Source organism: Micrasema longulum, unplaced genomic scaffold (genome assembly GCF_059751315.1).
Source record: "Micrasema longulum isolate JH-2025_06_02 unplaced genomic scaffold, ASM5975131v1 h1tg000552l, whole genome shotgun sequence".
NCBI classification, from domain to species: Eukaryota; Metazoa; Arthropoda; class Insecta; order Trichoptera; family Brachycentridae; genus Micrasema; species Micrasema longulum.
The window spans coordinates 146,016-160,923 of record NW_028277748.1 but is presented as its reverse complement, the minus strand read 5'-3'; the positions used below and the strand labels follow the sequence as shown (position 1 = coordinate 160,923).

General features: G+C 30.0%; 1 protein-coding gene and 1 long non-coding RNA gene across 6 annotated transcripts in view; both read right to left on the bottom strand.

Moving 5' to 3' along the window:
* Positions 1-5,522: 5,522 nt before the first annotated feature.
* On the bottom strand, positions 5,523-12,040 carry LOC148280675 (uncharacterized). The gene is made up of 2 exons (XR_015822542.1): positions 10,352-12,040; positions 5,523-9,123 (listed from the first exon to the last, which is right to left on the bottom strand). It is a non-coding gene; the product is annotated as an uncharacterized LOC148280675 (long non-coding RNA).
* A 395-nt stretch (positions 12,041-12,435) lies between these two features.
* The window catches only part of Klc (kinesin light chain), a 105,365-nt gene continuing 102,892 nt past the window's right edge, over positions 12,436-14,908 (bottom strand). For all 5 annotated transcript variants that reach the window (XM_088228009.1, XM_088228006.1, XM_088228007.1 and 2 more), the window contains one exon: positions 12,436-14,770. In XM_088228009.1, the coding sequence (XP_088084135.1) occupies positions 14,681-14,770 (90 nt within the window). In that variant the 3' untranslated portion in view covers positions 12,436-14,680. The remainder of the gene's footprint in view (positions 14,771-14,908) is intronic.

Genomic DNA, 14,908 nt, shown 5'->3' with positions numbered 1-14,908 from the left:
ATTTGCTTTTAGGGAACGGACTTGGGAATTATTTTTTCGTAAATTTATTTAAGCTAAAATACGACGTAAAACTCGGCTGCAACAATAAATTGTTTTATGTTGGTATTTCAATCACAAATAATAATAAAAATGCATGTTTTCCTAGAATCCTAATTTTTTTTGTACACTTTTTTTTCTGAAATCAATATATATTTTCGCATTTTATACAACTATAACAAACAAGCTAGAGTCTTAATTGCAAATAATAATTATAATTTAATCTATCTGCATTTGATAAAATTGACTTTTTTTTTTGTATACATTCACATTGTATTTATTTTATCTTGTTTTAAAGAAAAAAATGCTAATTTGGGATCAATCCGTGTGGATCCGTTGACGAAAGAGTTTTCTGAAGATCGAGTTAACAACAAAAAACCTTTTGATTTCCATATTTATGTTAGTTCATTACTATTGTATTTTTTCAGTCATGCCTCGTGGTGTAGTGGTCAGCGCGTTTGCGTACCACGCAAGAGGTCTCAGGTTCGATTCCCGGCATGGTTGACATAAATATATTTATTTTAAGAGGTGTATTTACACCATAATATTTTATAGTCCCTGGACTATGTAACATTTTGTTATTTTATGTCATTAATAACGTAGATACTTGTTAATATCAAAAATATACCAAAAAACGTAATTTGTAATTGATAGATTTCATATTGCGTATTTAGACTTACGCTTCGGATGCCATTTCAAGGACTTGCGATGTTAAAATACTCTTTGAATAAATAATTATTGTCAACAATGTCGGGAATTAAACCCCAGACCTCTTGTGCGGTGCGAAAACGCACTGAAACAAGATCAGAACAAAAATCAAGATAAAGATATGGTACCTACATAGAATTAAGAATAGTCCAGAAACCGCATACGCACATCAAACAGAAGGCGACTAAACTACTCATAAATTAGTTGGTTTTCGTTTTGACCCATTAGTTTCTTTGTAGACGTCGCTCAGTACGCAGCTCCTGGTTTGAATTCAACTATGCCGTGTTGTGTCCTTTTAAAGTGTAGAAATACTGCTAGGATCTTAATGAAACATGATGCAATCACATGTCATGTGTAATTAGCAAATAAATGTGTATGTAACAAATGCATTACTTATAAATTGAATTATTTTTCCATCTGTCAGATTGTCGAAGAAACAAAATGAACATTTCGTTAGTGTTGCCAGGGTAGTAAATTTGTTTACCCTACTTTGCTCATCTAATGAGAGAACTAATGAAAATTGGATCTCGGATTAAACAACTCTATCGTGGACATTTGACCGACATTATCTTTAAAACATCCAATATTATTTAACATGATATCAAAATATCCGTTTTATGTTTAAAAAAAAATTTTTTTACAGTTTAAAGTTCATTAATTCAATTACTCTTATTAAATGACCCATTACTTATCTACTCTGTTGTATCAATCAATATTTTCGTGTGCACAATAAAATTTTAGATAAATTAACAGATTGCTTTTTTTTTTACCTTACACTTGTGTTATAATTATATTTTTTCCCATCGCGCAACATTACGCGACGGCATCACGAATGCGCGCGGTGAAAGTGAGGCATAGTGGGGGAATTATTGGACACAGTCCGATGTATACAAATATGATTCTCCTTCTGAACTATTCTTAATTCTATGGGGACCTACTTAGATCTTTGTGATTATGGAAATAAAATAATGTAGTTAACTCACACTGACTACTGCCTACTTTTGTATTCATGAATATTAAAACTATATACCATAAATTAAACAAGAAATGGAGTAATTAAAAACGCTTTTACGAGATGCTGAACATATTTATGGCTGTAAGATTAAGCAGAACAGAATGGTCCGCCGAAAATAATATTGTTACAAAATGTTGTTGTCCCCAACCCGAGACCCGAGACCCGAGAGCTTGTAATGAGTTTAGCAGACGCCGGCGACATACTTTGTATTCTCGGCCATTTATTAAATCAGACCGCGATTAGTCACAACCGTTACGATGTTTCATTAACGAGATATTACGTACAAATTGTAAGCGTAAGTTAGCTTGACGCTTTCGTGATAATATATTGGCTGGGAAACGGACCATCACATCTTATCGACCATAAAACGTAACCCCTTCCTGAAAACAAACTGAAGTACTACTTCTATCATCACGCCATTTCCCGTAGGGGTAGGTAGAGAGGATGGACCGCCACACACGTCTATCCTGGCATACATTCCTAGCTTCTCCCACATTTATATATCTTATTTATTTATTTATTTATTTATTTATTTACGGACAAAGTCCATTATAAACATTACAATTAAAAGAAATTTTTACAAAGGAATAAAAAAATATAAGGAACAGAAATAAGCAGCAAAGACAGATGATAGATTTTTTAGATTAAGTAAAAAGCATAGGCTAACTATACAGATTCTTTAGCTGATTTGTAAAGAAAGACATCCTTACACCATAATAATCAAGATCTTGATGATCGTTCACCCGCCTGATCATTCTGGGCAAAGGCGACTGTGCACCATAATTGGTCCTGTAGTGACCGAGGAAAAGCATTTCATTATTTCTTAGTCTACGGGTGGGAACGTTAAAAAGAATCTTTTGCAAAATTTCAGGGGCATCAATGAGACAGTTCATAATTTTATACATGCAGATTATATCTGCAATGCATCTGCGTTTTTCAAGACTTGATATGCTTAAAAACCTCTCCATATCAGAATATGAATAGTCTCCTCTTTCCAATCCCATCTTCCATGCAATTTTTCTTATAAAACGATGTTGAACTGATTCAAGGCGCTTGATATGAACAGCATAATGAGGGGACCAGATTACAGATGCATATTCAAGAATAGGGCGAACTAAAGAGCAATAAAGTGTTTTAAGTGTAAGCATACTTTGGAAATCAGACGTAGTTCTATTAATAAAGCCTAAAATTTTTAAGGATCTGTTTACTATATTATCAAAGTGTTCCAGAAAAGTTAGTTTATTATCTAGGATCACTCCAAGATCTCTTATAGAGGTGACAATCGAAAGAACTTGCATACATGCCCTCGTTTCTGTCCACTTTTGACACGCCAGACTTAAGATTTTGGTTTATCTGGCCATGCCAGGTCTCCTTTGGTCGCCCTCTTCCTACAGTATAAGTATGATACGAATATCCTTGTTGCATGGATAAAAGGCAAATATCAACCTTTTGGGCGGTTTGATATTATTAAATGCTAATTTGACTATTTAGTCTATGCCCAGGTGGATAAAGAATACATGTATATGTGTGAAATGGAACCAGAACCCTGGACAAGTGTTTTTTTACCACAGGGTAAAAATCCCGAAAAAGCAAATCGAGTGGGGGTAACTCGGCCTCGAAGTGTAGTGGTTGGGACATTTGTCTACCGTGTTTGTAGTCCGACCCGTATTCGATTCCTGGCAGGATTGACGTTAATATTTGTTTTAAATGTAATGTTTCATAATAAATATTGTGATCTTGACATACGTAATAACTGCGAAAAAATGAAGTCTAAGAGGTGCATAAAATACCTGGGAGTAATCTTTGACTGTCAACTTAAATGGACCAACCATCTTGAAATAATTGTTAATAAACTGAGATATTTAACCTATGTGTTCAAACGGCTAAGTATTTACGCCCAGCTTAGTACTAATAAAATGATTTATTATGCACTTGTATAGTCATCGCTTTCCTATAGAATAATTGGATGGGGGGGAGCTTACAACAGCCATATTAAACCATTAGAAACTGTTCAAAAATTCATATTAAAAATAATGCTTCACAAAAATCGCACTTTTCCCTCTTTCCGATTGTTTCAAGAAGTTAAACTTTTAGACATAAGACAAATATAATGTTTTCAATGTTTAAAATATATATTTAAGAACCAAAATTTATTTACAAGTAATTCGAATAGATCAAGTCAAAGAAGGAATCGTATGTTAGAAATACCACATTGTAAAACGAGGCTCGCACAGAGACATGCATATTTTATTGGCCCAAATTTTTTAAATTCTTTTTTAACTGATAATATTTCATTGATTCCAAACTTTCAAAATTTTCCTTCTTTTAAAAAACACGCACTTTCCTGGATTCAAACTAAAGATATGAACTCTTTTTTTCTATGATAAATTTTGTTGCCCTTTAATAATAAGGAAAATTTTAATGTTTTATTATATTTTTTATTTAATTTTATTTATTAACAAAAAAATCAGAGGTCCAATTTTAGTTTAATGAATAGTATGTTCTTCTGTAAGATCACGATAAATGGTTGTTTTTTTTAGAAATAAAGTTATTGCATATCGTTAGTACGAGGAATGCTCATTCCTACGGCTGTAAATTTAGTTAACCTTTGAATTTTCCGTGAAAATGACAAAAATAACATTAAAGTGTAATTGACAGATCTGTAAATTTCGGAATATTTTATCTAGATATAATGTTTGATTATGTTCAAATGCTTGCAGACTGGCTGGATTTCCTCCCTAGGGAGTTGTTCATGTTTTAATTTATTTCAACAGAGAGGGAAAACATTTTTAAGAAGGGAATATGGAAGTCAAGGCATTTACGGGGCGTATGACCTGTCATTGGCTGGTTTAAGTGGGCACTTTACACACTGTGTAACATTTAAAAAAAATATTTTTTGCCGGTGTCAAGTGTCAAAATTTTGCAGTAATTTGTACATTGTCTATAATAAAACTCAGTGAATAACGGGCAAAATAATTTAAGAATCCTTTAAAAGCCGTTATTTTTTACCAAACAAACTAGTAAATGCACGTAAAAAATCAATGTCTCACTTCAAGTATAAATTCAATTGACTGAGATATCAGATTCAACCTTCTTTGCATACATAAATATTTATTTACATACTCGGAATGTCGCAGAAAAAATATGTTATGGGCATTGGGGTATATGTAAACAATAGTGTTCAAAAAATGTTCCCTTGACATGCGGCCAATTGGCATATGTTCGATAGAACGGACTTTAGTTAGTTGCGAGCATTCTCCGGCTACTTCTTTCCTCGCAATGACTAAAATGCCCATATGTACGCTAAGATACTGCACAAATCGATCTGGAAAAGATAGAAAACGCGATGGTATAACCTTTCACCGGTTAGCAACGTTTTTATCTCAATCAATACTTGTTTAAAACAGCTATTTTAATGTTAAAAAAAGTTTTATGAATATGTTACCAGTCGTAAGCTAACTCCTTTCTCTGTCCTGCTCAGTTAGTCGGGCGTAAAGTGAAACGATAAACAAAGGTGACGCGTATGCGGAAGGGAGCGACATACTGAATAGAACTTACAGTAGACCGATGTAAAAAGTCCGGGCTTTTTACTGTACTACTTGTTTTGCTTGTCAAAGTCGACGTGATATGACGTGACGATACTCGCTCCCTCCGCTAGTCGTTTCTCTTTCCTTTGGGGACGACTTTTTAACTCGGATTTGTATGCAGTGTTATCTCTATATATTATATCTCAATGGTTATGGGCAGTAATAAAAGTCGTATATTTGTCATGTCATTTTTATTGTTACGAAAAAGTTACACAATAAAAATAAAATTGTTTAGTTTTTCTGTGAGTAAAACTTCAACTTGTAGTAATAAGTGCTACCAGCAACCATTTATATTGCACATTGCGTTACTTAATATTTAATAATCAAGCTTAAAATTTAACAAAAAAGCTTAGCTCCAACAACTTCATTAAACTACATCAATTCCAGGTGAAACAAAATAAGCTATATATAAAAAACAAATATAATTAACATGATATATTTCGACACGTCATTTTTCTAATATGAAACACTTTTCATCCGAAGTCCAATACTAAATGTCTAAAATAACTATTCGGGAAGAAATTAGTTAAATGATTTTGCTACCTATTCTGAATAATAAATTATAAAGGTAGAATGAGTGAAATGATGTATACCTGAAGTTTCCTGTATTGGCAGTTAGAAAATTCAATTTACACTTTGTATGATGTGATTTTAAATTATTAATATTTCTTAATCATTGTGTCAAAATATTCAGTTATCGAATTTTCTTACTCTAAGGATGCGATATTTTTTATTCATCAGTAAATGGAAAAAATACAAAAGAAAGGAAATTCTCACTATCTTAAATAAATTTTACGTATTTTATATTTTATATACTTTTCAGTATTCCAACTTTAAAATGTGAATATTTTATTTAATGCAAAACAAGGTTTTTTTTTTGTAAATATGCAAACGTTTTATAAAAGTGTTGTCTTAAATAATACTGTTAAAAATGCAGAAGTACCTACCACAAATTGTAAGTTGGTTTTCACTTTTTATTTTATTTTACTAAAACATAGTATCTACTTAAAGTAGGCTGTTCTGATGACGAATTAAAGTATTTTCTAAGCCTAAAACATAAAAAAATCTTTCATGGTAACTACATTATCTAGAATAGCATGCTACATGATTTCATTGAAAGCTTTGTAAGTATGAAAAACAACCAACAAGCAGTTTAATCAATTGGTATGATTTTTCGGTATTATTTAAGTGATTTTCAGTGACAATCATTGTTCTCTCTGTATCATAAATTAGTAATAAACACAACCACTTGATGATTGACAAAAAACATATTCAAACTTTTTTTCTAAAGTCCACCATCTTTTAATAAATTAATTATATTAAACGAAATTGATAAAACATAAAATTTCACACAGCAGAATAAAAAACTTAATTACGTTCAGTTATTAATAAATTATATATAATAATACTTTTTGCATAAAAGTAATGTAAAAATATTTATGAATAGTCTAATTTTGTAATATTTTCAAGGCATGAATTTTTATCTTAAAGCAGCACATACTCTCAGTACTACTAACATTAAAAAGCTTATTATTAACTTATTCTAACAGGAATGATTTTTTAACCTCCTTTGTTTATTGTTTTTTTTTTGTGAAATGTACTTAAAATGACGAACGTTTATAATTTACTTTAATAACTCCGAATTTAGAATTAGCTCAGTTGTTATGAATTGAAGCGAGATATTTTTTATCAAATATTGAAACAATGTAGCCAAAACACAGAGATTATTAATTACGTGTAAGCATTGCTCTCATTATAATCTGTATTGATATTTTAAATTTCATTTTACAAATTATATCATCATTTTCTTCAATCTAAATCTCACTCTTGACATCTTAAAAACTAATCTAATCTTCACCTTTGATATTCACACTAAATCATAACATTTTTTCAACAATCAAGTTTTGAGGGATAATGTAAAACTGACTATATATGAGTATTTCCAAAAATAGCAATAATGAATAATCAAAAACTTTGTATCTATTTTTACACTACTATCACTATAAATATAATCAATTTATAAAATAAAATTAATATTTGAAGCCCTGACTTTGTGATTTTCAATGTTAAATAATATAACTATACATTTATTCAGTTTGTGTAAATCACTAAATTAACAAACTTAACACTAAAGATTTAAAATATTTAGTGTTAGTTTATCTTTCAGCCTCGACAAAGAAACGGTTCTGAAACCGGTAGTCATATTAAATTTATTTTAGTAATTCCATACAAACTAAAAACGTAATGATATTATTTAATTTTTGAAATGCAAAAAAAAAATTTGGACAAAAAATACTATTATCATATATTTTGTAGGTACATACTCACACATTCACTCACACTCATACGTACAAGTTAATAATTTCATTATTTTCCCTGTGTTTAAGGAAAGATGTTAAGTTTTTAAACAAACCATCACATTGTTTCTCCGTAAGGGTAGGCAGAGATGATAGAACACCATATTACTTTGTCTTTGCATATAGATCTCGCTTCTTCTAAATTCATACATCTTCTCATGCACGCGTACCGATTGTTCCGACTTTTGACGTGTCCATCTTCCAGTATTTGTTGGATTTGGTCTTGCCGTGTCTTTCTCGGTCTTCCTCTATTTCTGAATTCATCAACATTCGCATTGTAAATATTTTTTGCCGTAATTTTACTGTCCATTGGCTCTACATGTACAAACCAACGCAGAGCTCCTTTCTTGATTTTGTCGATAATGCTTATCTCAACCTTACATATTGTACGAATCTCGACATTTGCGCATTTATCGTACATAGTTTTACCGTACATAGCCTGAGAGATCACATTTTGACAGCATTCGTCTACTTTCATCCCTGTTTTTCCAAGTCCGTACTTAACTCCCATACATCAGGGTCAGCGCCAGGACTCTATAGTGGACTGGTAATTTTGGCTATTAGCCGAGTTTGATTTAAGACCATTCACACTGTTCCCTGCACACACTCTTCTTTCAATATCTTTCTCAGTCATTCCATCCCTTGTAAACATACTTCCTAGATACACAAATTTTCTTCCTGTTACAGTATAACCCCAGTCACAGTGATTTCACATTTAGTCATACTTTAATTTCTTTCAAAAACCATCACATTCGATTTATCGACATTCATCAGCAAATCGCTTCCCTCGCATACATCGTAGACTTTAGTTGCCAAGAATTGCAGGTCTTCTTTATTGTTAGCAAGAAGCACAAGAAGTCTGAAGTGTAAAGATATCAAATCAAATACACTAAATTAGTTCAATGGAAAAAGGGAAACATTAATAACATTAATTTTTGAAAAATTCATAAAAAAGAAATAGTCAGTTTTTAAATACCAAAATGCTGTAATTTTGAATTCTAACCAAAGACATAGAAAATACTTATTACACAGAGTTGATACCATGGTTGCTCAATAACAAACCTTAGCAAAATTGCGTATTATTAAAAAATTTCGAAGTTTGATTTTACCAATTGTATTTGAATTATTTATTGCAGCAAACCGTGTCGAGTGATTCACCATCAAATTAAGTGTTTCAATTGCAAAATTGTGTTTGTATTTTTAAAATACGTTTATCTATGTTATAACTTGTTTCTCTACATCTATGGTTATGACAACCACATACAAAATGGGGGTATTGATAACACCGTTGAAGTAGCCATTAGTGCAATATTAGCACAACTACCGCTCTTGCTGCGTGCTCGCTTTCTGTGCTCGAACCGGGATAGGGGAGGCGGGAGTTCCATTACTGAGCACGGACAGGGAGTTTGCGCGCTTCATGCTATAATCATAATCAATAACATACAAATTACATCAAATGCACAAACCAAATTGATTAATTTATTATAAAAATATAAAGTGGGTGGTACTTTAATTTACATGTTTGGATTTAAATCGTACATTGGAAGAATAAGTGTCGCAAGTGCAAATTTATTGATTTCGAGTAAACATCATTTGAATATTTGAAAAATCCCTGTTAATTGAGTTTTTAATTGGGGAATCTAATTTTTGTACATTAAATTATAATACATGAAAATGACTAAGTTGGCAAACTTTTATCACGGTTCCTTCATTCATTATTTTTTATTTCAATTTATTTATTTTAAAAACGTTTATGTACATTACAAAATATTTCAATGCATACATAAAACAAAAATTTAATACTTAAATTTAAATATACAAAAATGGTAAAATAAAAATACCCAGCAATTATAGAGAAAGAATGCTATCCTCTCTGAACTTTTTTTCCCGTATACACCCGAAACATTACTACTCCTCTAGAGACCCCGGACAACTGATTAGATTTATTTTCTTATTTCCCAATTTCTTTTCTTTTTACCATATTATTTTAACTATGTCTGTATTATTAGAATTCAATAGATAGTTCATTTTACGGATAGTTTTTAATATTTATAATTGTTTCAGTTAAAATCCTTGTGAGTAGGAACATAAAAAATTAACTATATTTTTTCATAAAAGTAAAAAATTCAATGAGGGTGATATCTAAAATTATGAGGAAGCAGACAGAAGACCTTCAAAAAAAGTTAAATGAATTTTTCAATAAAATTTTTGGCTGTATAATACAAAAAATCATTTTTATCAATTAACACAATAAAATCAGATTATGTGAAATATTATACATACCTCATTAATTAAAAAAAAAATAATTCTAGATAAATCATATGTAACATATTAAGACCTTAAGCATAATTTGTTAGAGAAAATGTTAATAATTAAATAAAATGTACAAACGGATCAATTTGACAGTAAATTACATGGTTAAATATTCCATAACATTAATGTTCTTGTTTCATTAGAAATATACATTTATTATACATACAAACCACCATGTGAATTATTTATAAATGTATTTTTAGTAAGTAAATTGGAAAATCAGCAATGTTCACTCTATTTTGTTACTAACTTAGTTAAAGTTGTCTGTAGAATAACACATAAGACACAACATGTATGTGTGTAGGCAGGCTAGGCCCACCCCATGTAGAAGTTACCTTAGTAAATCTGAGAAGTCAGCCACTGTAGAGGGCAGGTTAGCGGAGTGACGGTTACCCGTGAAGCGACTGATGAGCTTAGCGGAAGATCTTCTCAGCGAAGCCTTCAGCATTGAGAAGGAAGCACTCCGTTTCACCTCCCCAGACTGTTATGCAATTTAACAACCAACTGTCTCATTATGTACACGGCTAGCAAACCCAATATTGCATTTACAAATCATCAATATTATTCTGATAATATAACTATTATATTAATCCAAGATGTTTTAATTTTTAAAAATACTTTAGTTTCTAACTGATAAATTGTGTGTATGCACGTTTTTATCATGTATTTGTACCAGTGCAGGATTGTTTACTATATTTCTGTTTGAGTGTTAAAATTGTGTATTATTTCAATATGAACTAAATGTGATGGGTGAAACATCGAATATGATGCAAATCATAAACATTAAAATGCCAACAAAGCTGATTGAAATCATATTTGTGTGGTTTTGTGGAGCTTTTACAATGTCATGTCGTCGGATGATAACTTAATAGTAATGGCAAATTATCAGATACTCTCAAAGAGATGATCCATCTCCTTTTCAGAACAAGCAAAACTAACCAATAAATTTACGATGACATCAAGAATGGATTGTTAAATTGCATAACAGCGACATCTATTATCCCCATTCCGTACTAATGTGCATCTGAGCTAAACTCAGTCAAAGCATTGCTTTACACTTAGTAATAGTAAATAAAATATTGCAATCGATTAGGTACTTACCATTTTCTCTGCACTCTTATGTGTGTAGTTAGGTTGTTTTATTCCGTAACTCTGTTGTGTTATGTAAATAAAATCAATAGTTGATAATGAGGAAGTTCAGTGGCATTATTTCTATTATTCATTAATAGAGTATCAAACTAAGGCAAAAAAAAATTAATACTTTTATGTATCGTATTTAACCAGCGTGATGATTTTTAAAGTTTTGTAATTTTGAAATTACTCCGCGTGTGACGTCACAAGTTATCTTCGGTGAGTTCTGCCGATTGGTGAATTGGCTTCACGTAAACCGAAATCTATCGCAATACTCTATCATTGGTTGATTCCGAAGAACTAGCAACGTTGTTAAAAGTACTTTGTTTTTATTTCAATCACTTTTATTACTTTTTTCATACATTTTCAAGAAACTTCGCCATACAATGTTCTAATTTTTACCGCAGGTAAGAAAACATTTTTTATATCCAAATTCTTGAACCACTGAACTTTCTTATTGGAATTTTTATCATGAGCTCATTTCTAAATGAATTGGTTAGCAGTTAAAAGTGAGATATTTTTGTGTAAAATCTGTCAGCATAATTATCATAGTGACTAGCATATTGGGTGAATTATGTGTCGGTACATAATGCTTCATGCTCCACCAATGTTGAAAAATATTAATTAGCACCGTTTGCGCTAACTCCTATATAACCTAAAAATACGTAAACGAAAGAGTTTAAATAAAATTTTAATTTTAACTGGAAATACTTCTGGTAGGTACCATTTTCAATGGTATAGAATACGGATTTAAGGTAAAAATTTAACGATAAATTTCTTCAAATTTTAGGATGACCATAATATGTCAATTAAAATATAATTCATGTTGTACAGTGTGTTACATAAATTACAGGTCGTAAGCCTAGACTTACATATTTTCTTCTCAGAGGTGTTATTCGTCTCTGTTGTAATATATAGTGATAAATACAAGAGAAAAAAAACAGGTATCATTTATTAAAATAAAAATAATAAAATATAATGAGAAAAGAATCAACAAAATATATTTATTATCATTATTACAATTTATAAAGAAGTAAATATTGAACTAAGTGTTGTTCGTCAAAATTATAAGTACAAAAAAGTCTAACCATATATTATTATGTATAGCAATTGTAATTCTGTTTCCTGTTTACCGATAAAACTGCAAAATAAAATAAAAATACCATTTCATGTCTGTCAAGATTAATAAATACTAATCTTTAATATTTACACAAAAATATTCACCAGTAACTTCCTCCATAAAAGTCATGCAAAAAGCTTTTGTGCATTAAATAATAAAAACAAATTAATAATAAATATAGAACATTTTTTATTCAATAAATTTATAATACAAATATTTTTACAGTGCGTGCACAAAGTGAATAATGCGATAGCAAAAAATTAAATGAAGAATAAAAATAAATGTGCAAAATGTCTGAAAATTGTGAATTTATACAAAATAATTTACAAAAATCGAAAAGTTCATTTACATTATTGATTATTAAGAGAAAACTAATTTAAAAATCTATTTCTTTTTATTTATGACCGCAACAACAGTGATCTCTTGTTGTAATGTTGTAATCTTCTAATATTTTATACTTAATTTGTATTTTTACTGAAGTTTATAGCTAATATAGCTTTTATACATTTTCTCACTTAGAACTGATTACTTTAAAAGCAATTCTATTTGGTCCCTAAAATACTACAACAAAAGATCACTAAGTAAATGTGTTATAGAAAATAAAGATATTGCACAAAAATAAATTTAACAAATACTGAGACGAACAAAAATGTAACATTAAGTAAATTAAATCAATATAAGGTGAAACAAGTTATGAATAAAATGAGAGATGTATTGGGGTTAAAAAAATAATGGATAATAATATTATGAACACCTAATAAGGTGCTCTGTATATAAATAGAAGCAATTTATACTCAAAATATTTTTTGGTTTAACTACTATTGGACCAACATTTAAAATGGACATGTAAAATACTAAAATAAATGCGTTAAGTAGCTTGAGATAGCTACAAAATTTGTCTGATAATAAAATTATATAAAAAATATGAAATATATATTTAGAAGTAGCATAAATCCTTAAATTTAAGGAAAAAAATATTTCAGAATAATATAAAAAGGGGAAAAATAAGTCCATAAGTTATTTAAATTGGTGTTTTTCAGCCTGTGGGTCGCGAACTTTGGCAGCCTTGTTTGGGAGGATCACGGCCAAGCAATATAAAATTAAAAATCAAGGGCCAAAAGTCCTACACTAGCACAAAAATATAATTTATATAAGGATGTGCCTGTTTATTTTTAACAATAAGTTGATTTGTGGTTCTATTTTTGAGACGCAAATAACTAATATCAGTTCACATTAGGTAGGATATGGCGACCGGTACTAATAATTTCAAAGCTTCCCTTACATTCTGGACATTCTTCTTTTCTCTTAATCCAAAAGACTAAAAATAATTGAATTCCATTCTAAGCATACCATCATGCAGACGGCTCACTGAGCCCAATCATTCCTTGCGCTCGATTAATACTAATATGGTCTCAATAGAAATAAACTTAAGGTCCTGGGGGGTCGCCAGATTTTTATACTCGTAAAGGGGTCCCGTATTCAAAAAGATTGAAAAACACCGATTTAAATCATTGAATAAATGAGTCAGTCTGTATATTTTTTATTTACAATCTCGTCTATTGAATGGATTACGCTGCGAAGTCCAAACAAATTCATCTTTTAAATTATCAAAATTCAAATTAAAAGTTGTCAAAAATATATCAAAATACATTAGTCAACTTTTTGCTGAAAAGATATCATGATTTGAGATTCAAGTGAGATTGTGGAAAGATTTAAGAGCATTGAATGTCAAGAAGAAAAAGAATAGATACATTAGGATTTACGTAATCATATGATAAAATGCATTAAAATGTTCAGTTTTTATTCATAGAGTATAAAAAAATAAAAGAAACAGAACAAAATTAAAATTGAAAATAGAAATGGATGCACAAATAAGTTTATATTTTAAAAAATAGTAGTTTATATATTAACCTAAATTTTTTTTAAATTATGCTAAGTTAAAAATATTAAAAGCACAACATTCAGCTTGATGTGATGTATTCTTAGAAATCATAGCTTTTTTATATTGCGCTAAAGTAAATTTCAGAAGTTATTTCTTTGTTAGACGAATTAAAAATGAAATAAATTATTGTTAACAATATAGACTGTTTGGAAAATAGTTATTATTATTGTTCTAATTGACTATCAGAATTATGGAAATTAAGAATGTATCAAATCTCAGACTAATAATAAAATGAATTGTATAAACATTGATATGGATGATAGAGATGTATGTAACCGGGATTAATAATCCTCGAGAGAAAGCTTCCGAAGTATCATAAACTATATTACTCATTTGACTTGCACAATAACGATGAATCAGTTTGAAAATATGTTTTGAAATTCGGTGTGACAAATCTCAGAGTATCATTAATTACCGGGAAAAATGAGGTGAATGTTAGTTGGTTGTAACGTTACATAACTAAGACTATCGCTATTGATGTGTGCCGGTATGTATTCCCAGGACATTGAACAATTTGGACTTCAGATTGGATCTAGGTTCCGCATTTGTGCCTCCGCCCGTCTGATAAATCAAAACAAAATAATAAATAATCAAATTATAATCTAAAAAAAACATAATTAAGCTTATAAAAAAAATAATCTGGAGATTTTTTGCTGAAGTTGAAATGAATCACAATTTACATGAAATGAAAATGGTTAT